The 22,504-nt window shown below is 47.7% G+C and overlaps 2 protein-coding genes across 5 annotated transcripts in view; one reads left to right on the top strand and one right to left on the bottom strand.

Annotated features, from left to right (window-relative positions):
• Positions 1 to 7,213, bottom strand: part of RECQL4 (RecQ like helicase 4) — a 35,343-nt gene extending 28,130 nt beyond the window's left edge. The window contains exons 1-6 of the mRNA XM_054984982.1: positions 7,168 to 7,213; positions 5,224 to 5,339; positions 5,100 to 5,133; positions 3,609 to 3,706; positions 2,336 to 2,479; positions 540 to 1,621 (exon numbers count right to left, since the gene is read on the bottom strand). Of these exons, the coding sequence (XP_054840957.1) occupies positions 540 to 1,621; positions 2,336 to 2,479; positions 3,609 to 3,706; positions 5,100 to 5,133; positions 5,224 to 5,307 (1,442 nt within the window). The 5' untranslated portion in view covers positions 5,308 to 5,339; positions 7,168 to 7,213. The remainder of the gene's footprint in view (positions 1 to 539; positions 1,622 to 2,335; positions 2,480 to 3,608; positions 3,707 to 5,099; positions 5,134 to 5,223; positions 5,340 to 7,167) is intronic.
• A 149-nt stretch (positions 7,214 to 7,362) lies between these two features.
• LRRC14 (leucine rich repeat containing 14) lies at positions 7,363 to 18,782 on the top strand. Of its 4 annotated transcripts, none has more exons than XM_054986001.1 (5): positions 7,363 to 7,385; positions 9,315 to 9,404; positions 10,681 to 11,045; positions 13,027 to 13,662; positions 15,733 to 18,782. In XM_054986001.1, exons 3-5 carry the CDS (start codon positions 10,723 to 10,725, stop codon positions 16,301 to 16,303), a joined length of 1,530 nt encoding a protein of 509 aa, XP_054841976.1. In that variant the 5' UTR covers positions 7,363 to 7,385; positions 9,315 to 9,404; positions 10,681 to 10,722; the 3' UTR covers positions 16,304 to 18,782. The 4 variants fall into 4 exon arrangements, with proteins under 4 accessions (XP_054841976.1, XP_054841975.1, XP_054841977.1 ...); XM_054986000.1 differs by having other exon boundaries at positions 7,369 to 7,458; XM_054986002.1 differs by lacking the exon at positions 9,315 to 9,404 and having other exon boundaries at positions 7,369 to 7,458.
• Positions 18,783 to 22,504: the final 3,722 nt, after the last annotated feature.

Genomic DNA, 22,504 nt, shown 5'->3' with positions numbered 1-22,504 from the left:
TAGCATTATCTATCTATCTATCTATCTATTTCATTGCACTTATATTATGCTCTCCCTGTAAAACAGGCTCAGAGCGGATCACATCAAAAGTATAAAACAAGGTAGCATTATAATAAAAACAATTCCAGCTAATAAAACCTTTCGTTGAGCACATTACCAAAGAGGATATCCAACCACAAAACCCAGTCTATCTGAAACTCTTATATCTCTAAAATTTAGCCATCTTAATAGTATAAATTATCTAACTTTACTCTCTGTCGTGTGCAATGTTAAGCTGTGAAGAATATACTGATATCATTAACAGAATGTTATTGTTCATATCCCTCTCATTTGCAACTTGTTGTTCTAGCTTAAACTTGATATGTTTAATTGGCTCTGATAATATGACCTGTTATCTGTAATTAGTTCTCAGATATGTGGTAATTCAAATGAAATGTCAGTATGATAAGTTGTAAATGTTAGAATCAACAATAAAATTTGGTAGAGGGAACAGAAGTAAAGCAGTATTGAGCGCTGCTATTTTCCCTCCCCAGACATACCTGCTGGCTGGGATGACGGACTGCCCATTCCTTTTAGAATTCTCCTCCTCGACTTCCCCAAGTAGGTTTTCTGAATGGATGGGGGCAGCTATCCCTTCTTCCTCTTGCACTTCTGCAGTGTCCTGACAGTCAAAGTCATATTCACTGAGCCGTTGCTTTTGACTGACACGACATCGTTTTTTAACTGGGCTGTCCCTGGCTAATTCTTTAGTTCTCCTGCGCTTCACACCTGAGTTGCCACCTTTGGAACTGTCTATACTACTGTCTTCATGAGCTCTGGTAACCTGCAGGCTCTTCTGGCAAGAGGCTTTTTCTCTCTTCTTAGGACTATGCCTGTCCTCAGCTTCACAAAAAGCACTTCCCGTCCTTTCCTTCAGAGGCTGCACGTCTGTTTTCTGAGTGGGATCCAGTTTACTGTGAATATGCTTGACACCGGAAGACACGGTGCTGCTTTCAGTGATTGCTGAGCTTGTCCCCTCTTTGCTTGGCATCACACCTACAGCTTGGCTATCTTGCACACTTGGCCTGCGCTCGTCTGCAACACCTTGGCAGAGGGGCTTCCCTTTCAGGAAGTCTTCTTGGCAGTGTCCTCTGGGAGAATTACTGTATGTTCCCAGCTCTCTCTCCCCACTATGGAAGGGAGGAACATTTCCCATGGAAGTGCGTTCTAGTGATCCCTGGCTTTGAGCTGCTCCGCTGGTTCCCCCAGGACAGCAGTCTTCTTTTAGTCCCCCCGTAGGATGCAGGTTTGCCCCCTGGCACCTGTCCAGCCACCCGGCATCCAGGCTGCTCAGCCGCTTGGCCACCGTCTGTTTCAGCTCCTGAAATCTATCCAGCGACGGCAATCTTGGCTTCGGATCAGAGGAGGGGAGCTTGGCAGGAGTTGGCCCCAGAAAGGAAGGAAAGAGGCCTGCAAGTTCTTCAGCATCGGGGCCAGGCAACTCATCCAGGCTATGCGTCAACGAAGAAGCCTCTGGAGTTTTGGAAGGCACGGCCTTGGAGGTTTGGTGCAAGTCCTTCTGTGACAATGTGGCTGACTTCCTCCTGGGAGTGAGGGACCTTCTTAAGGTTACAGGATGCTCCTGAGATCAGAAGTAAAATCTATTGAATTTTCAACAATTGTACTAATCTGTTCCCCAATATGATTGCCTTTATTATGCCAGAGGTATTGCAGTACCTCTACACAAAAGTTTTCAAAGTCAGGCATTCCTTCACAAATGAAACCTTTAAAAAAAATAATTTTCTCTAGTTCAGTGAGCTTTAGGCAGAAATAACATAACACAGATTAGTAATCCCTTAGCACACTTACCACATTTTTACTAGGCTACAAGAGTGGATATTTCCCCCCAGTAATTCCGCTCATGCCTATGGTCGGAGCTCAGTTCTAAGCGGTTAAGGAAGCAATTTTAAGATCAGCATTCTAAGGAATGAGCTTGTACATTTGGTACCAGAGAGTTAAACTAGGTATTGTACTAGACCCGAGGGCTTCCAGCCTTAAAGACTATTCAATCTCAAAATTCCTCTTATTTTGAGATATTCCGAATAAGAGGGATGACCCCAAACTTTTAACAGATCACTTCTTCATCTGGCTAATGGAGTAAAGAATATGCTTATCAAATTTCCAGGCAAATACCAGAAAGGAAGGAACTACAAACATCTTTTCTCAAGCTACCCAAAGTGCTGAATTCAAAGTGTGCTTGAGGCTACAATTACAGCGCAATTCGAAGCCGAGTCAGTGGGCTAAGAAGGGTGTATCTCTGCTAAGGACCACAGTGCTGCCCACCCACCCCACAAACCTTAATAGCTGCTCCCAGGTTGTGTTTCAGCTTCATCCCAAAATACTGCACAGAAGACTGGAGTATGTCTTGAGCTTTGGGGGTCAGTTTAGGAATCACCTTGCCTCGATTCAGGTGCGTACCCCAGGAACCTGAGCCAGGTATCTTGGAAAATATTTTTATATATTTTGAGGGACAGAAAGAGAGAGAAAATGGCATTATTTGCAAGATATGGAAACCAAATTTTCCAACATCTTTTTAGAAAGCTGCAGATGCACAAAAGAGCAATGAAAAAGTTTCTAAAGTCTAACTCTATAGTTTCAAAATGAAAACTGTGAAACCAAGAGAGAGAGAACAGCTGATTAAGGTTAAAACTGGAAAATATCTGATTGCAGATTCTGGATCCAGTGTCAAACTTGGTTCCAGAGAAGCTTGTGGGGGAGAACAGCAAGCTTCTAACTCTCATGTTCGTGGAGATAGATTTGCACATCTGTAAATGACAACTGCAAATGCTCCTGTGGTTCAGAGGATAGCATTTCTGTGCCTGGCATACTTACATGCCATGCTCTTATGGCCTCCAGATACGTGCCTTCCCCAGTATACCTATATAATACGCTTAACCTGGCCCCAAAGAGTCATTTATTATAAATATCCAAAAACGTGTCAAACCTTCAAGGTCAGATTCATTGTAAAGCATTAAATTTGAACAAAATCACAAAAAGTGCATACTTACATTAGAAAAAAAATTCAGATTCTGAACTGGGTTCCGACTTTGCTCGTAAACCCTGATTCTCTTACCTTGAAAACCTCTCAGGGAAGTCAAGTCAGCTTTGACTTGATGGAACCTCTCTCTCTCTCTCTCTCTCTCGCACGCGCGCTCTCTCTCTCTCACACACACACACACTCTAGATTATTCATCTAATTGCTAATTCACTTTGGGAAGTGAACACTGCAACAAATGCAGTTTCATTGGGAGAAGGAAAGAATCCAGGTCATCAGTACTGTCACTGTTTAATATTTATTTAATACCAATGGTGTTCTAGGCAGTGTAATAAATATACAGAAATAAACTGGAACTTTTACAGTCCATAACAAATGGGGGGGAAAGGATGTGTACAGACGGAACAAGGGTGGGGGATAGGGCTGTTGGTTGGAAAAGGTGAGATTAAAAGACCTTGCAGGAAAAGGGAAAGGTAGGTTACTATGAAAAAACGAATCGAATAAAACCTCTCCCCAGCAGGATCAGGATTAACAGAGGACGCCACATGCCCCGACCAAAATATCCTTTTGCTACCTCTTCAGCAGTAGGAGGGTCCTGAGTCCTGTGCTGGCAAATCACCTCCAATTCAGAGCCCTTGGCTTGCTTCAGCATTTTGTACTCTCTGTACAATTCTGAGCCAAAAGAAAAGAAAAGCAGGTGAGAATGGCTTCTGGGCTCTGTAGAGAACTGCCAGCTAAAATAAGCTCCGGAGTCCACCAAATCCAGCACCCTCTCTCAAGTGGCGGTAATGCCTACTTTTTCAAACAGATATTAAACATTTACAAAAGAAATTACACAAGAATAATCTGCTCAAAGGAAGGTCTTGCTGTAATAGTTAGAGGCTGTAAGTTATTTATTATATTTTTTCTTGTTTTTCTCCTGTCACGGAGCTTACCTGGGATTCCAAAGATATCACCCACCCAGGCACTGAACAGACCCAGACCTGCTTCACTTCGGCCAGGATCCAACCATATCCTGGGACCAAATTCACTCATCAAGAGAACACTGAAGTTGCATCTTCAATTAAATGAAGCCACAGTGAACACTGTAATGAGCTGGAAGGCAGGTATCTACCGGTTGATTTAGTCTGCAAGTAAAGTACTTGGCAAGAGCTCCATCCAAGATGCTTCGCAGTGCCATTTCTGACAAGACTTTATGCATGGAACATGGGTAGCACAGAAGCTTTCATAAACTATAAGCTGCAAAACTTCACACCTGCAGGAAAAAAAGGGTAAGAACTTTCTCCCCTCCTCCAGGCAATGTCTACTACAGGGTACAAACCATTAGAGGCAGGTTGGACTGGGATTTAAAGGTTAGAAGACGTGCATTTATACTTCCATGTCTCTCTCAGTGACTGCTAAGTCTTGATCATACCATCCTAGTGCATGGGCAATGGCCATAGTGCATCATGTATGCCTTTTGTTGTCAGCACATTTCTTCCCAGCCACATTTAGCAAAATCACACAACCTCACATCCACAAAGAGAGGCTGTGGCTAAGTGACAGAGAATCTGCTTGCATACAGAGCATCTTAGACTTGGCCTCAGCATTTCCATTTTAAAAGATCAGGTAGCAGGAGTTGGAAAAGACCCTCTCCTAGCCTTCGACCCTGGAGATCTGCTGCTAGTCAGCGAGGGAAATACTGGCCATGATGGACCACGAGCAGCTTCATGCATTCAATGCAATCTAAATGAGCAATGCCCATTTGTGCTGCCTGCAGAAATATGGGCTTTTAATTGTCAACACCTACAGGGAGCGATCCTAAACACAGAAGTAAGTTCCATTTATGCAGTAGGGCTTCCACCCAGGAAAGCGTTTTTTTCAGATTGCAGCCAAGGTCTATTACATCCTCCTTAAAACTGCAGGAAACTGTAAGAGTGAAAAGAGACCCTGGGGAGCTACTTATCTGTATGGCAAGCTGAATCAACCTTGTCCTCTTGATGAGACCAATTCTGGTACCTCATCCCTTCCCTTCCACCCTGACCGTATCTCCTTACCCAGAAAAGTGGAGTCAATAAATGCTTACTTTTAATCTCTTCAGGAGCTTCTTCAGCATCAGCCTAGAAAAAATATATATATACAGATTTGTCAGATGTGGTTCTGGAAAGCTTTGTGGCTGCTGTTACTTCATACCAATGTGTTGCGCATACCTTGGTTGGTCTCTTTTGATGCTCTTGAAAAAACAAAGCCTCCCATTTTTTCAGTAGCAATTTAACCTCACTGCATCTATCCATAGCTTCCTTAGAGAGGCTTCCAAAAACTGACCCTGAAGACAAAAGTTTCTCATTAATTTGTTTCTCAAAAAAGATTTGCTAGACAATTATCAAGGCCACATTAGCACTTATATGGCTCCATCACAAGCCATGAAAGCCCAGAATTTGGAACATGGAAGGGAATTCAGTATCCCCAAAACTGCAGCTTCCAAATGTAGCATGTATTTATTTCCATCGCTTTATCAGCAAAGAGAGAAACATAAACAATGGCTGGATTTTAAAAAAAAAATTCAAAGGGAGTGCAGCTGTTGCCTCACTAAAAAAGTCAATGGACTTAGAAGGGTTTTACTCTGCATAGGACGGCACTGTAAGTCTCCCAGGCACAGCACCCCAGACTTCTACCATCCCTTTTAAAGGTGGCATCTCCCCCTGGCATTTCCCTTGATCAACTCCAAAGAAAAGATCTGTAAGACTCAAAAGCTGTGTTATGATTTTTAGCTGGTCCTGTTAAAAGTATTGGGATATGGTTCCCATTTGGATTTGTTCATAACACACCAGCACAGTGGCTTGTACATTTGCTGATGCACACAACATTTTAGCCTACACAAAAAGATCCTTGCCCCCAAAATCTTACAGTCTGAAACTCTCCACTTTGGGGTAAGGCATAGCAGTGAGACACCCTGATCTGGATAGAAAAGAGTCCAGTAGCACCTTTAAGACTAACCAGCTTTACTGTAGCATAAGCTTTTGAGAACCACAGCTCACTTCGTCAGATGCATATGACGAAGAACACTGTGGTTCTCGAAAGCTTATGCTACAGTAAAGCTGGTTAGTCTTAAAAGTGCTACTGGACTCTTTTCCATTTTGCTACTACAGACTAACATGGCTAACTCCTCTGGATTCCTGACCTGGATAGCCCAGGTGAGCCTGATCTCATCAGATCTCAGAAGCTATGCAGGGTCGGTCTTGATTAATAATTGGATGGGAGACCTCCAATGAAGACCAGGCTTGCAGGGGCAGGGAACAGCAAACCGCTTGTTAGTCTCTTGCCTTGAAAGCCCCACCAGGGGTCACCATAAGTCAGCTATGACTTGACGGCACTCTCCACCGCCACATAGCATTGAGACAGGAGAATCATTATGAAAAAAGGGGTGAATGTGAGCAAGATGCAGTTGTGTATTTGGACAAGACAGGCTGAGTACCCACATCAAGTATCTGACTCTCACCAGTGCAGAGAGGGCCCCCCCCTCCCCGCCCCAAGCATACAGGATTTACAAGATGCCTTTTCTAAGCATAGAATTCCGGGGGGTTGATTATTCATCACGTATATGCATCATAGCAGTAATATAAGCAAATCAAGTGAAGCAAGAAACAATGACATCCAAAACAGAGTTGCCAACTCCAGTTTGGGAAATTCCTGGAGGTGGAGCCTGGGGACTGCAGGGTTTGGGGAGGAGGAGGAGCTCAGCAGGGTATTAATGCCATAGAGTCCACCGTCCGAAATTGCCGGTTCATCTAGGGGGGGAATGACCTTCGTAGGCTGAGCAGGTGTAATTATGGTTGCCAACCTCCAGGTGGGGCCTGGACAGCTCCAGGAACTACAACAGAGGCCAGTTTCCCTGGCAGAAACGGGAGTTTCAGAGGGTAAACTCTACGGCATCACACCCTGCTGAGCTCCCTCTCCTCAAACCTCCAGGAATGTCCCAGCCCAGAGTTGGCAACCCCGGTTGTGATTCCGGGAGCGGCTCCAGGCCCCACCGGGAGGCTGGCAACCCTACGCACGAGTGTCGGAGAGCCCCGCCGCTCCCCGCCTCAGCAGGGCCCGAGCGCCTCTCCGTGCGCTGAGGGGTCCCTGGAGCGCCCACGGCCGCCTCTCCTCACCTCCAGCCGGACAGGATTCTTCTTCCCTCCCGCGCGCCCAGCTCCCTGGCCAATGGGAGGAGGGGCGGGGCGGGCCCAAACGGGCACCGCCAATCAGCCTCTCCCGGAGAGAAAAAAACCGCCTCGTCTCTATGATAACGCGGCGGTGGGAGTGGTGGCCGCGGGTGCGCATGCGCGCGGTGGGCAGTACGGTGGCCGGCTAGGCGTACACCTGGAAGGTTTGGCGCGGCCTCGGGATGGGCTGCGGGAAGCGGGAGAAGAGGCGGGCGCGCGAGTGAAGCAGCAGGGCGGGTACGGGGGAGGCGGGGAGGGCCCGGGCTGGCTCGGCTCTCTCGCCGCGTGTGTGTGTGGGGAGGGGGGTTCCTACGCTGGGGTCTTTTCCCTCAGGGGCGGCGGCTGAGCGTCCCCTCTGAGGGGGGATGTAGGAAGAGATTTGTATGTGGGGGGGGGCGAGACTGAGGGGAGGAGGGGGCCGTTAATAATGATAATGGCGCCCCTGTAAATTCCCAGCATGCCTTGCTGCTGGAGCAGGGGGGGAGGGCGCGAAGATAACAAAGAGGCGGGCGGCTCCTCCACGGCCGGCAGCTGCAATGGGGGGGGGGGGTGTTCCCTTGAATGGGGGGGGCTGGGTTGCCAACCTCCAGGTTGGTGTCTAAGGTGCCAGTCCTGCTGTTCTACTGCAGGCCAAAACAGACACCCCCCTACAAACAATCTCCAGGTGGGGGCTGGAGTTCTCCCGGAATTGTAGCTGATCTCCAGGCCACAGAACTAAGCTCCCCTAGAGAAAATGGATGCAGAGGAGTTAGCCGTGTTAGTCTGTAGTAGCAAAATCAAAAAGAGTCCAGTAGCACCTTTAAGACTAACCAACTTTATTGTAGCATAAGCTTTCGAGAATCACAGTTCTCTTCGTCAGATGTGATGCATCTGACGAAGAGAACTGTGATTCTCGAAATCTAATGCTACAGTAAAGTTGGTTAGTCTTAAAGGTGTTACTGGACTCTTTTTGATTTTCCTAGAGAAAATAATTTCTTTGGAGGGGGGACTCTATAACACTATACCCTGCTGAGACCTGTCCCCAAACTGCACCCTCTCCAGGCTCCAGCCCCAAATTCTCCTGGAATTTCCCTTCCTGGAACTGGCAACCCTGTGACAGAGTTCCTGTGGAGAAAATGGCTGCTTTGGAGGGTGGCCTCTAGGGTGGCAGTCCCTCCCCTCCTAAACCCCATGCTCCCCAGACTCCACTCCCAAATTCTTCAGGTATTTCCCTACCCAGAGTTGGCAACCCTAGTTGGTGCCATGCCTTTTGATCGGCTGCAGCAGGCATCCCGCCCCCCCCATGGGGGCAAGGGGCTTTGGGAAAACTGCATGTGGGAAGGGCTGCTTCGAGAGCAGGCTTCTCTTTATGTTTTTACAGTTGTAATCCACCTTTCTGATGCTCCAGGGTGGATTATGCACCGTTAAGTGGATGTTGTCAATAGAATGAGATGTCTGATAAGCATCATATTAGGATTACAGGAATCTGAAACTAGCAACAGAGTTGATAGTTTTTTGAGATTGTGCTTTCCGCCGTGTCCATGCCCCCTTCCCAGAGCAGTGTAGGGCATATCCCAAATCACTACAAAATAGACATAAATACTCTAAAAGCAGAAAGAAAGCAATGGCACGAGACAAGCGTTTAGCAGTTGGGAATAATGACACAACAAGAGCCTACTTGTTTGTTGTGATTCCCCCCCCCCCCACACACACACTTCTAGAGCTCTTGGGGTGATGTATGTTTCAGGAGCTTAGCTGTGTTGGTCTGCAGTAGAAGAGCCAAGATTCGATCCAGCAGCACTTTAAAGACCCATCAGGTTTCCACAGTATGAACTTTCAAGAGTCACGTTTGACTCTCAAAAGCTCAAACCCTGGAAATTTGGTTGGTCTTTGGAGGTGATGTTATGGAGCCCTGGATTTTGTCCTCAGGACAGCCCTGAAGGCTGAAATAGAGTCATGGGCCCAACGTGATCCTGGTGGGTTTCATGGAATCTGTGGGTTTTGAACCAGAATAACCCTTTTCCAAGTCTAAAAATTTAGTGATTACCCCACAGTGGTACTTAGAAGACCCACAACCAGCATTATAAAACAAACACTGCTTTGCCTTTCAACAGAGCCAGCCTTAAAATTAATCTGAAAGGTGTGGAAAAGAGGATGATGCCTGTTGGGACACCTGCGTGTGCCATCCTTCAAAAATCATAGGAGTATGTTTTTCAGCTTTGCTTATATGTACATCTGATCAACTAATTGAGTAAAACTCACATGATTAATTCACTAAGATTTCTTTATTTGGTTGAACTTTCCTTTTTTGTACGTACAGATGGAGGTGGAGAAATGGCAAAACATGGGAGTCTGTGAGGTGTAAGAGGGATTTTTGACACTTTGTAGGAAAAAGTCACCGTTTGTAGCTTCTTCTTTGTTTCTTGGTCTTTGGGCTCTGTCCTTTGCACTTTCTTTCTCTGTCCTTCATCCTTTCAATAGCAGGCTTTATATGAGATTTAACAATCCAGTGCCTAGGACAGCAAAACAAGACCACTCTCAGATAAGGTAGAGATTTCTTCTGAAAACATTTCTGTATAAATATACCCATTCACAGGTGACTAGGTGAGGGCTGAACCATAGGAGGCATAATAAGGTCTATTGAACATTTATTTATTTATTATATTTATATTCTATTCTCCCTGTGGAGCAGGCTCAGAGCGGATTACATCATGATATAAAACAGGTAGCACAATAAAACCAAAGTCAATTTATAACATCTCACGTCACTCAAATTGCCCTTCCCTCACTAAAACCTCACTCACGGGAGGGGGGGGGGCGAACTAGCTGACATCATGCAGACTGGAGGCAATGTTCCCCCACCCCCAAGCAGGAGGCCAGTCAAGGGGGAGGGGTCCTCCCACCTCAACCATCTCTGTCTTACAGGCCCAGCAAAAAGAGAGTAAATCTTGCCTGTGTTTCCACAGACAGAGCGTTCCACCAGGCCGGTGCCAGGGCTGAGAAGGCCCTGGCCCTGGCTGAAGCGAGATGGACCTCCTTGGGACTGGGAACCGCCAGCAGATGTTGGTTTGCCAAACGAAGGGCCCTCCAGGGAACATATAATGAGAGGTGGTCCAGTAGGTATGCTGGTCCCAGTCCACTAAGGGCTTTAAAGGTCAAAACCAAGACCTTGAACATCACTTAAGGAGGGGGAGGGGGTAATACAGAAATTGGCCAGCTCAGACCCTGAAGAAACGTTGAAGGAAAGATTTGGGCTGGGGGTAACTTCTCTATGATTTAGCATTGGGTCTTGTGCCTGTCTCTCATTCGTTGTTCCTCACCTGCCATTTAAGACTCATGCTGAATCAAACCAAAAATCCATAGAGTATTCCGTCATCCTGTCTGCTTTTCAGCCTGTGCTTGTGAAGTGTAATCTTTCAAGAAACACTGAGCTGTTGGAATAGGTCGGAAGGTGTCTAAGTACAATTGTTCTTTCTGTAGGACGGTGGAGCTGTGGGTTTGGCTTGTTGCCTGGTTGCTGCCATGAACTCCCTGGTGTTTCTCTGTGCACAGAAGGTCGTATCCCACCATGCTAGCCTGCATGGTGCCTTGGGTTTCCTCCCGAAGGAGCTCTACCCAGTCTTGTTCAAAGCAGCCTTCATGGACAAGAGAACCTTGGCATTGCAAGACTTGGTGCAGACCTGGCCCTTCCCAGTCCTCAGTTTTCAGAAGCTCTTGAGGAAATGTCAGCACTGCGAGCGCGCCCTGATCCGGGAGAGGCCCAACAAGCTGTGCATCCAGACCGTTATTTTGGGGGTGGTGACATACCTGATTAAGATGCTAGAGGATCGGCACCGCAGTAAGAGGTATGTGGCAGGTCATGCTCTCTCCATGATTATCAGAAATGGAAATGCATTAGTTGGCCTTGAGAGTGTTACATGGAGCTCTTTAAAATCGCAAGAGGGCCAAGCGAATCACATTTGCTCACACCTAGTTTGTGTCCATTCTAACTTCCGGCTTCTCAGCATCCAGACTTAACTGTATTTACAAAATGTGTACCCTGCCTTTTCGCCCTCATCGGGGCCAGCAAGGCAGCTAACAGGTTAAAAACATACCCAGTCCTACTATCTCTACCCATCTGATTGTTACGCGCTTACCGTGTTTGAGGATTTGAAAAATCTTTCTCATGATACTGCTCTTGATATCTGTCTTGTGTTTGCATATCCTATGTGGACTTTAAATGGGCAAGGAGGTGGGAAGGCTGAGAAGTTGAAGACCCAATTATTAAAAAGTTTCTTTTGACCACATCCAGGTGGACAAATGAGAGAACTGGGGAAGGAAAATTCAGAAACTGGAAAAAATACGAGTATACTTGCTAGCTAATTCAGAACTTACAAGGATTCTCTAGTCTTCATGCCTCTTTTTTGGAGGAGGCCGTGCATTCTAAGATTTGCATTTGAATGCTGATAATGCTCTCCCCCCTCCCCCACTTTATTTCTGAGGTTTCGTGGGAAGGAAGGGGCTTGTCCTTGATCAATCAGAAAGCGGTGGGGGCTTATGCAAATGTTCCCTCCAAAAAAGTCCAGATCAATGAAGTATTTCCCTAGGGCCATGTAGGTTTTGCAGTCAGCACTTTTGGTGTTGTGTGCAGAGTTAGGAGTGGGATACAGAAACAGAGTGGGTTGCAAAGATCTGCGTGCACTAGGGTTGTCAGCTGTGGGAAATGGACGCTGAAATGTGCCATCCAACATTGATAGGTTTTCCATTGTCTTCTCCAGCCAGCTACTAGTCAGGCTACTTGGACAGCCATTTTGGTGTCAGACCCTTGAGGCTTACTTTATTTACCCCAGTTTGGCATAGTACTTAAGAGCATGGGACTCTAAGCTGGAGAGCCAGGTTTGATTCCCCACTCCTCCACTTGAAGCCATCTGGGTGACCTTGGGTCAGTCACAGCTTCTAGGAGCTCTCTCAGCCCCACCCACCTCACAGGGTGACTATTGTTGTGGGGATAATAATAACATACTTTGTAAACCGCTCTGAGTTGATGTTAAGTCATCCTGAAGGGCAGTATATAAATCGATTGTTGTTGTTGAACTGGGTTTTGGTCAGCTAAGAGCCTCATATTATAGGCCTGACTTGCCTATAAACTCTAAATGGGTTTTTTGTTTCATTAACTCTGAGAAGCTCCCATTGTGTTTTCCTTTCCTGAGCACATTGGAATAGAAGCTGTAGACGTGGTGCCCAGAGCTGCCGGCCCTTGGGCCAGAATGGACAAGCGCGCTCCTAATGCCAGCACAAAGGCATCCTGTCCCCCTCTCAGGCCAGTTGATGGCCTGGCTGTTTCCATAGCCAGTGCCACGCCAGATATGTCTGCCTGTTTGCACTGGCTAACTGGCAGGCCGACCCATTGCGTTGGTGTACCAATCATCCTGGGCTGCTTTATGGTAGCCTCCTTTGTCCCCAGCTGAGTACAAGGTGGTGCTGCTGCCACCAGTTGCCATCCATCGCTCGCTCTCCACAGCTGGTTCTGGAAGTATGTCACAAGCCTATTTTAAAAAGCACAAGAAATTCCAGAGGCTGAGATCTCTCTTGCTGTTTTCTCTGAAAGGCAGTGTGTTGGGCAAGACATACTCATAGAGCCTTTGATTCTCCTATTGGCCACTCCCAGTGTCTATTGGTGCCATACTCTTGGCCACTGGATTTCCATGTACTTTTGCATATGCACAAAGCAATGGTGGTAACTGAGGCTGAGATGAGGGAGGAGACCATTCCAGGGAGAAAGGGAGTGGAGCCTGTTTTCTCAGTAGTGCTGCCCTAAGGGCTGTATTTGTCTGGTTCTTTCGACAGCAAGGGCCAGCGGCTGCAGATTCTGGATATGACCGGCCTTCAAGATGAAGGGCAGGGCCCTGAAAGCATGAGCCTGTGGTCTCGGACCGTCACGCTGGCCAAAGCCTGCCTTGACATCTCCAAGCAGCAGAGCAAGTGCATGAAGCGGGCCTCTAAGCGGAGGAAAGGCCCCTACCACAGCTCCGTGGCTTTGCCGCCCCCTCAGCCTGTCTCGGTGGATGTCTGGGTGGACCTTTTTGTGAACAGCACCTCTTATGGGGTCCTGAAGGATGCTTTGCAGATCAACAGCAGCAACGCGCTGCGACTGAGGTGCCGGGACTTCCGTGCCGAGGAGCTTTCCATTGCCAGCACCGTGGGGCTCCTGGAGTTCCTAGACCCTACTGGGGTCCGGCAGGTGGATCTGCGATTCAACAACTTGGGACTCTCTGGCCTGCGAGTGGTCCTCCCCCACCTGGCCAAGTTCACCAACCTGGCAAGCCTGAAGCTGCCCTACAGCAACATTGATGTCCGGCGCCTGACGGTGGGCATGGAAGGGAGCCTGCAGTACTTTGCCACCCAGCTCAGCCGCCTGGCTTGCCTCAAGGAGCTGAACCTGGGCTCCTCCCGACTGTCAGGCAAGCTCACTCAGCTACTGGGGTAAGTAGTTCAAGAAAGGGTCGGGTGTGTGTGTGTGTCTGGTAGTCCTTTCCCCCAATGCAAGGCTCTTCCATCAGAAGAAGGGAGCTTTCATGCCCACTGCCCACCCCGGCGGCCCAGCTGAGCTCCCTGAAATGCAGCTTCTGGGTGATAGGGGACCTTCGGGAATGATGGGAGGGGGGGAAATACCCTCCTCCCCCTCAGCTGGTGGAAAAACAATGGCGGGTTTGGCCCATGTGTTGTGTATAAATGCCCGTGCCTGCGTCAGTGAGTGAGAAAGCCGATGTGTTTGTAGATGGCTGATAGCTCAGCATGCGCCTCTGTGCTTCTGGTCAGTTTAAAAGGAATGGGGGGCTGCCCAGCCAGTTTGGTGTAGTGGTTAAGAGCGGCAGGAGTCTAATCTGGAGAACTGGATTTCATTCCCCATTCCTCTGCTTGAAGCGCGCTGGGTGACCTTGGTCAGTCACAGCTTCTCGGAGCTCTCTAACAGGGTGATTGTCGCAGGAATAATAACAACACACTTTGTAAACCATTCTGAGCAATTGTTTTGAAGGGCGGTATATAAATCAAATATTATTGTTGTTATTAGCTCTGGCAAGGGGACTCCTGGATCAGAGGCTTGGAGATGGCTTGGAATGGTCATTTGTCATTGTCATTCCCTGGTGGGAGACGGCCACCAGCTGGCTAAAGAGAGCACAAGAAGAGGGATCTGTTCAAATTCTGGCACCAGAAACTTTAATGCCTGGACTGTGCTGGGTTTCAAGCGCACAGATATCATCATTTAATAAGGAATCGTTATTTTTAAGATGAATTTATTTACTTCATTTATTCCCTGCCTTTCTCCCCGGCAAAATGGTAAAGAGTCCAGTAACACCTTTAAGACTAACCAACTTTATTGTAGCATAAACTTTTGAGAGCCTCTCGAAAGCTTATGCTACAATAAAGTTGGTTAGTCTTAAAGGTGCTACTGGACTCGTTGCCATTTTGCAACTACAGACTAACATGGCTAACTCCTCTGGATCTTTCTCCCCAGCGGGGACCCAAAGCAGCTTGAATCATTTTCTTCTCCGTCATTTTATCCTCACAACAGCCCTGTGAGGGAGACTGGGCTGAGAGTGTGTGACTGGCCCAAGTTCATCCACTGAGCTTCCATGGCAGAGTGGGGGATTCAAACCTGGGTCTCCCAGGTCCTAGTCCAACACTCCAGCCACTAATTTGTATCGGGAGCGGGATTTTTCCCTTAGACTTTGTAAAACAAATATTACAATAGAAAGGAGGGAGGTGTGGAGAAGGAAGGGATGCTGGCTAGTCCAGCTCAAGGCAGCGTGATGGCTGCAAATGCCCTGTGTTCTCTTGGCTGAAAGCCCCAGAAACTAGGAAGAGGAATTGCTCACATGTAGGGAAGCTGGTTCCTTCTCTAACAATATTTGCATAAGCACACATTTGGGCGGGGGAGGGTGGGGGGAGAGTGTGCGTGTGTGTGTTGGGTTAGTCTGCAGGATTTGAGTCCAGTGGCACCTTAGAGACCCACCAGATTTTCAGCTTTCGAGAGTCAGAGCAGACATGGTGTCTGCAGAAAAGAGCTCTGACTCTCGAAAGCTGAAAATCTGGTGGGCCTCCAAGGTGCCACCGGACTCAAATCCTGCGATATCCACGCGCACACTGTAGCTGTCTCTTCACTTCAGCATTCCTGCTGGATAGGCATTGTTTCCCCCCAAGGTGTATTGATTTGTGCAGTTATCGTGAACTAGGAAGCAATGGACAGGGGAGGGGGGACCCAAAAGTGCCAGACAAGCAGTGGTCTCCACGGCCCGTACTGATTGCTCGCAGGTTATCCAGTGAGCATGGGCTGTGGAATCCCTGGTGAGGTGGGCCCATTCAAATGGCCTAAATCCTCTTCGTTCCTTCCTGCCATGCGGTGGCTGCAAAAGGCCTTGCATCTTGGGGAGGAACCAGGAGCGTGAAGGCGGGAGCCAGCGTACAGGAAGAGCTGGGAGAGGCGAGTCTGGTGGTGGTGGAGTGAGCAGAGGATGCGCCCGAGGCCTGTCAGTGTGTCCCTTTTATCCGCAGAGACTTGCAGAGCCCCTTGGAGAGCCTGGAGCTGGCCTTCTGCTACCTTCTGCCAAACGACCTTGCCTACCTTTCCCAGAGCCTGCACACGCCTGCCTTGAAGAAGCTGGATCTCAGCGGCAACAACCTCTCTGACTGCCTCCTCCAGCCTTTCCAGGGCCTCCTGGCGGAGGCCTCCGCTACTCTGCTGCACCTAGACATCATGGAATGTCGCCTGATGGACACCCACTTGAGTTCGCTCCTGCCTGCCCTCTGCCGCTGTTCACGGCTTCGCTACCTAGGAGTCTTCGGCAACCCCATTTCAGCCAAAGGACTTAAGAACCTGCTCCACAGGACAGTTGGGCTCTTGGACCTGAAGCTTGTCATCTACCCCTACCCGGTGGACTGCTACGGAGAAGACCTGCCGTGGCCCCCCACCTCCTCCAACCTCCTCAATGGCTCTGTGGACGAGGAGAAGTTTTCTCGGGTCAACAATGAGCTCCAGCAGATGCTGCTGAGCGCCAACAGAGCAGACACGATCTGGACCACAAACCTGTGCCGTCACAACAGCCTGGACTATTTCAGTTTGTAGCCCGGCTAGTCATGGCATGGATGCCCCTCTCTTCCTCCTCTGTCTCTTCCAACATTGCCTGTTCTTTGCTTTACTCCAGAGGGGCTGTCACGGTTACCTCTTCTGGTGTTTCTGAAGCAAAAAATCATGCACCTGGAATAGCCCTGCCTGTGGGCTTTACAGAGGAGGAATGGTGGTGGTAAAGGGAGCCTGGGCGCAGTCCCCGTAGCCCTCCTTGCAGCCTCCGTAGCTCTGGATAGCAGCCGCAGCAGAGAACTATTCCTGTTGCTTGACGTGTTCATTGTAGAGAACAGTGGATGTTCGTTCATCCAGACAGAGGAAGGAGCCCTGGAGAGGGAGGTGGGCAGGCGGCGGCAGGGGGAGGGGGAGGCACAAGTAGAATATGCCATATGATGGTACATGGCAAACTGCATCTCTGAATAAAATGTGAATGCCAGGTTGAAATATTTTACTTTAAAGCCCATCCTGGTGCATGCAGTAGCGCCTGGGATTTTTTAAAACATCTGCTTTATATTGTCTTATTTATCACATGTAAAGTGGAGGTTTACTTCGCTCCTTCTGCTGTCGAAATCTGAGGTAGCAGCTAGCTGGGTGCTCGGATGCCCAGTTCAGTGTTTGGCCCTTTTTATCCACCAATGAATGGATTGGGAGGGAGTTGGCAGTAGGAATGTTCAGTAAAAAAAAACCCTGTATTTTTGGAATTCAGGTAGAGGGAAGGCCATAAAGATCGTATTCCTGATATTTGGGTTTCTCCCATACCAGTTTTGGTTTTTGGTCCTGTTACTGTTTATTGGTTGGCTGAGGGGGCAGAGGTTCTGAAATTAACCGCATCCATTATTCCATATTACTAATAGGACATTTTGGAGGCCTTTCATTCATAGGGTCGCCATGGATTGGAGGAGACTTGACACCACATAACAGCAATTATTCCCAGTGGTGTGAAATGGTTCTGGAGTGTGGGAGCAGCTGTTTTTCATGCATGTGACACCAAAATTGCAGCAGAGTGAGGAAGGCCAGTCTTCCCGTTAGGTCTCAGAAGCTAAGCAGGACCAACCTTGGCTAGTAATTGGATGGGAGACCCCCAACGAAGACCAGGGTTGCAGAGGCAGGCAATGGCAAACCACCTCTGATAGTCTCTTGCCATGAAAACCCCACCAGGGAGTTGCCGTACATCAGCTATGACTCGAGGGCAGGATTTGATTCCCATACTAGTGTTGGGTTTTGATCCTGGTTCTTTCGGTTGGGAGGGGGTCTGAAATTAACTGCATCCATTATTCCCTATGGTGGAATCTTTCTGGAGCGTGGAAGGGGCTGTTTTTCATGAACATTACACCAAAATTGCAGCAGAGTGTTTGTCTTCTGAAGAACCCCCCAAGTTTCAAGTAGATCGGGTCAAGGGTTTCACCTGAAGAATGTACTCTCCATTGGTTTGTATGGGGAAAAAATCCAGTTCTTTCCCCAGGACACAGAAGCCTTTGCCCGGGGGTCCCCAGCATGGTGCCCGTAGGCGCCCTTGTGCCCGCTGAAATTTTTCCTGGCTCCCACCGAATATGTTTAGAAAGTGGGTGGGGCTTTTGTCCAGCAGGGATTCTGACTGGCCGTTGGAGATCAGTTTGGCTGAGCAGATCTTTAAAAATGTTGCTTGGCATCAGCTGTCACCGCAACACAAGGATCTTAACTGTGTGACTGAAGGTAAGCTGTGTGTATTGACAAAAATATTTTTAAACAGTATGTTAATTTTAAAAAGCATTCTGTTAAATATGTCTTCTGCTTGAAATATTGCAGAGTTACTATTAGAACTGTGTATAACCTGTGGCTGGTCATGCCTCCTGCAGCAACTATTTTATGGTTGCACCCACAGCCCTGTGTCAGAATTCCAGAGGTGCCCACAGACTCGGAAAGGTTGGGAACCCCTGCCTTAGCCAAATACACAAAAGCAACCACTGACCAAAGCCTCCCAATGCAAAAAGATGCAGCAAAGCCCAACATAACCAATACCAAACCGGAGAGTCCCAGAACCAACCTGCTAGCAAATGGCAGAAATAAGCCAAAAGCACACACTCGAAAACCTCTCACCCTGAAACTGCAACCAGGAGGTCAGCTTGTGAGCTATGAGAGAATTGCTCTGCTTGGACAGACAGTTGAGCTCCCCCTTACGTGCAATGCCATTTGCCTGGAAAACTTGCAAACGTGAAAAAAAGCAACTGTGACCTTTAAAATGGCAACCCCAGTTATTCTGGAATGTTTTTTGTACTGATCAACCTAGGGATATCAGTATATCAGAATTTTGGATACGAATCTGAGTTCCGAAATATACGCATAAAATAATGGGAGCAGGGAGTTGTATGTTTTAAAACTGGGCATACCCAAGCACACGTCTCTCCTTGGCGGTCTGATGTTCCAGAATCTAGAGAGAGAGAGACCAAGGAAGGGGGAGGCAAGGTTGCATGGAAAACTGAACCTAAATAAAAGGTTTTTCATCTGAGAAAGAGGGCGATGTCTGGTGTCTCTTTATCTTGTGCTGGGCAAGCATTGAGGGGTCTGGTTTGTGTGTGTTGCATTAAGTTCTATGTGAGGATCCCTGGTTCTGTATATCAGAAGGGGGTTAGGGTTAACCCTAACTTGAAGATTATTGGAGATGAAACAGACAGGAAACAAGGGGAAACAAAACAAGCCCTGTGACACCTTAAAGAATAACTACATTTATTCTAGTGTGGACTTCTAACTAAGCGTCGTTCTTTGAGGTGCCCCTCATGGCCTTTGTAAACCATCAGATTCCCACCGGGCATCTGACGATGTGACGCCAAGGACAAGTGACTTGCCAGAGACCTACTCTTGTTTCTGGGTCAGCAGAGATTTCAGTTGCTCAGCAGCTGGGGCAAGGAAGTGGCGCTTAGTGGTGGTTCTATGCACAAAACAAGTGACGCTGCTGTATCCCAACTCGGGCCGTGGGTCCACACACCTCCCAGCACCTGGAGCCTGAGATTGTTTTACAGGAGAGGCTGCAGATGGCGCCTGGGATCTTGGACGTGTGCAGCAGGGGCTGCATTACTGAACGAAGCCAGGTCAATTTCCGGATCAGTTTAATTTGGGTGAAACACTTCAAAGGGATCTGTAGTGCAACCCTCTGGAGAGAGACGTGTCTGAGTAAGATACTTATTTTAGTAGAAGTACAGTGCAGGCTACTTCTCTAAACCCATTGGCTTCGGTGGACTTAGGGGGTAACTCTGCTTAGGATTGCACTGGAAATCCCACCCACCCACCCCACACTACTCTTGGCTAGTAACTTCCACTTATCTGTATTTAATTTTTTTTTTTGAGAGGGGATATGCTCTGGATGAATTTCAACCATCTTATCAGCGTTTTTCGTTAACTGTTATCCCAAGAGAGAGCAACTGAGACACCAGCTGAAATGACTGAGAACATGGCTCGTGTGTAAGCTTGGTTCAAGTTCTGATTGGGCCCGGTTTATAGACTATACTGATTAAATGTGTGTATTAAGGAAACGTGGAATAGGATTCAAAGACTCCTGTCTAATTTTTATTCTTTTATTCATTTACACCCCACTTTTTCCCCCAATGGGGACTCAAAATAGCTGACATCATTCTCCATTTTATATAATAATGCACCATCACTGTGGAAGATTTTGTTCATGAATCAGTTCCTTCCGGTTAATGACGTGCAGTTTGAAAGCCAGTGTGGCTTAAGTAATAATTAGCCTTTTCATTGGTAGGGTTAGAGTTCGCTCTTGCTTTGGGGGAAGGCTGTTGCTCTGTTTCCAGAAGCAACGTAGAACTCTGTTAAGTGCTGTTTGGAACCCTTGTTTCGATTCTGGCTGCGGCTCAATGTGGGAAAGAGATCCCTCTGCCAAAAGGACTGGGGTGTGGAACCAAGATCCTCAAACCATTCCTAGGACGACTTCATGCAGGAAGTATGTTCTTCCTTCCATGACACCTCCCAAACTGTAAATATTCTTAGTTGGTACACCTGCTTTCCTAGCTAACAATCTCAGGAATAGTATTTATTTATTTCATTTTACTTTGTTCGTAATTCAGCTTTCTTGCTGATTACAAGGTATAAAACAACACAAGCAACCTAAGACTACCAATGAACATTGCAATCAGACTTGGATGGCAGAACTAGCAGGGCAAACAGCAGACTAACGCAAGGTATGCTATGAATATAGGGAGTGGATCACACTGCATTCTTCTGGACGGCCTTTCTGGTGCTGTCGGAGCTGCACGAGACACAGATTGCAATTTGAGCGTTCCCTGTTTTTTCTTCTACATGCCAGGAAAAAGTTTCCTTGTTGACTCCCTGCTCTGCAGCTCTTAAAAGCATGGGAGCCCTGCAACACCCTACAGTTGGCAACTGTTTTGTATCTGAAGGGGTGGGTGTGTCACATCCACCCCTGTGATTGACAGAAGCACGTGACCTACTTTTCACTTCATGATGGAAGTCCTGAAGGTCTCAGTTGCCTTATGACTCTTGTGATCTGATGGCAACTGAGATTTAAACACTCTAGCAGTTGCTGGAGGCACGGAGGAATGCTGGGAAGAGCTGGCTTGGGTTGCATCAAACATATGAACCGGGTAAGGGATGCTCCCCCTTCCAGCAAGGGTTTCTCTAGTCTACCTCTAATTGGCTGGACACAGGCCATGATGACACAATTGCAGTGACAGCGGTATGTGAGATCACGCTTCCCCAGAATTCTTGGCCCAAGTTAAAGGTGGCTGGGAGGTCCTCCAGCGAGGAGAGTGCCGGGTGTGCGTGGGAACCCCCAATTCTGCAGGTATGGCATACGTGGACCCCCCGTCAGGAAAGACCTACAAAGCAATCTCCAGAATAGGTGGAGAGGGAGCATTTTTGTCTGCCAGAATGCCCAACCGTTATCTTGCTCTTCCTCTGCCAGGCCACGTGGTTCTGTATGTAACACCACAGCCTGGCCTTTTGCCTCCCTGAAGAAGCTCTCCTTCCCACCCACCGATGCTGTTTTCTGAATTCCAGAGCACTAGCATCATAAACAAAAAGGAGCCTTGTGGTGTCTTAAAGTCTAGATAGTTTTTGTTCTAGCACAAGCTTCCGTAGGCTATAGAACCCACCTCTTGGCTGCAGCGAGCAGACCCTGACTAAGCAGGCAGCCTGGCCGGGGAACCCTGAATGCAGCAAGTATAGAGTGAAACGGAGTTAAGTAAAATACAGATATAACCAAGAAATATAGAGGCTATGTACTAGTTTTGCTAAATTAGTTATTGTCTGTGATGGGTCAGTTGCCCCCGATTTTGTTAAGGTAATAATAACACCTATAGAGCATTGAAGTATTTGGAGCTAAGAGTTGTAGGTGGCACCTGGGAGGTGTTATCGTTATCTTTGTAGGATGCACATTGCAATAGGCTATTCTTAGATATCAGTCTGGCCTTGTCAATCTGCTCCCTTGCGTTGTTAAGTGGATACTGTACTCCCACAAATACCTGTTGTTAGTCTTTCAAGTGTGATTCCTGCCTGAGTATTATAGCAGGTGCAGTTGTAATGTGGTGCTTGACTATAGACAATGGATTGCATCAAGCAGTGCTTTCTTTGTCACGGGAGACTGGCTATGAAGTTACTGGAGACTTGTGAAATAGTAGAGAGTCCAGTAGCACCATTAAGACTAACCCAACTTTATTGTAGCATAAGCTTTCAAGAACCACAGGTCTCTTCGTCAGATGCATGTTTGGTGTAGTGCCAGTTTGGTGTAGTGGTTAAGAGCGTGGGACTCTAATCTGGAGAGCCGGGTTTGATTCCCCACTCCTCCACTTGAAGCCAGCTGGGTGACCTTGGGTCAGTCACAGCTACTTGCAGCTCTCTCAGCCCCACCCACCTCACAGGGTGTTTTGTTGTGGGGATAATAATAACATACGTTGTAAACCACTCTGAGTGGGTGTTAAGAACATAAGAACATAAGCAAAGCCATGTTGGATCAGGCCAGTGGCCCATCCAGTCCAACATTCTGTCACACACAGTGGCTAGAAATCCAGTGCCATCTAAAGGACTGTCAGTGAGGCCAGGACACCAGAAGCCCTCCCACTGCCTTCCTTCCAGCACCAAGAGTCATCCTGAAGGGTGGTATATAAATCGAATGTTGTTGTTGTTATGGAGGGTATGAAGCAACTGGCCAGAGGTATATAGGTGGTGAGGGGAGGGGGGAAAGGGTGCAGGGAG

The sequence above is a fragment of the Eublepharis macularius genome, chromosome 7, assembly GCF_028583425.1.
Source record: "Eublepharis macularius isolate TG4126 chromosome 7, MPM_Emac_v1.0, whole genome shotgun sequence".
NCBI classification, from domain to species: Eukaryota; Metazoa; Chordata; class Lepidosauria; order Squamata; family Eublepharidae; genus Eublepharis; species Eublepharis macularius.
Note: the sequence above shows the minus strand (reverse complement) of the source record. Positions and strands in the feature narration are given on the sequence as shown.

Coding starts and splice junctions, on each gene's coding strand:
- LRRC14 (XM_054986001.1), top strand. CDS start 10,723: ATGAACTCCCTGGTGTTTCTCTGTGCACAGAAGGTCGTATCCCACCAT. Junction 11,046..13,026: donor GATCGGCACCGCAGTAAGAG/GTATGTGGCAGG, acceptor TTCTTTCGACAG/CAAGGGCCAGCGGCTGCAGA. Junction 13,663..15,732: donor AAGCTCACTCAGCTACTGGG/GTAAGTAGTTCA, acceptor TTTTATCCGCAG/AGACTTGCAGAGCCCCTTGG.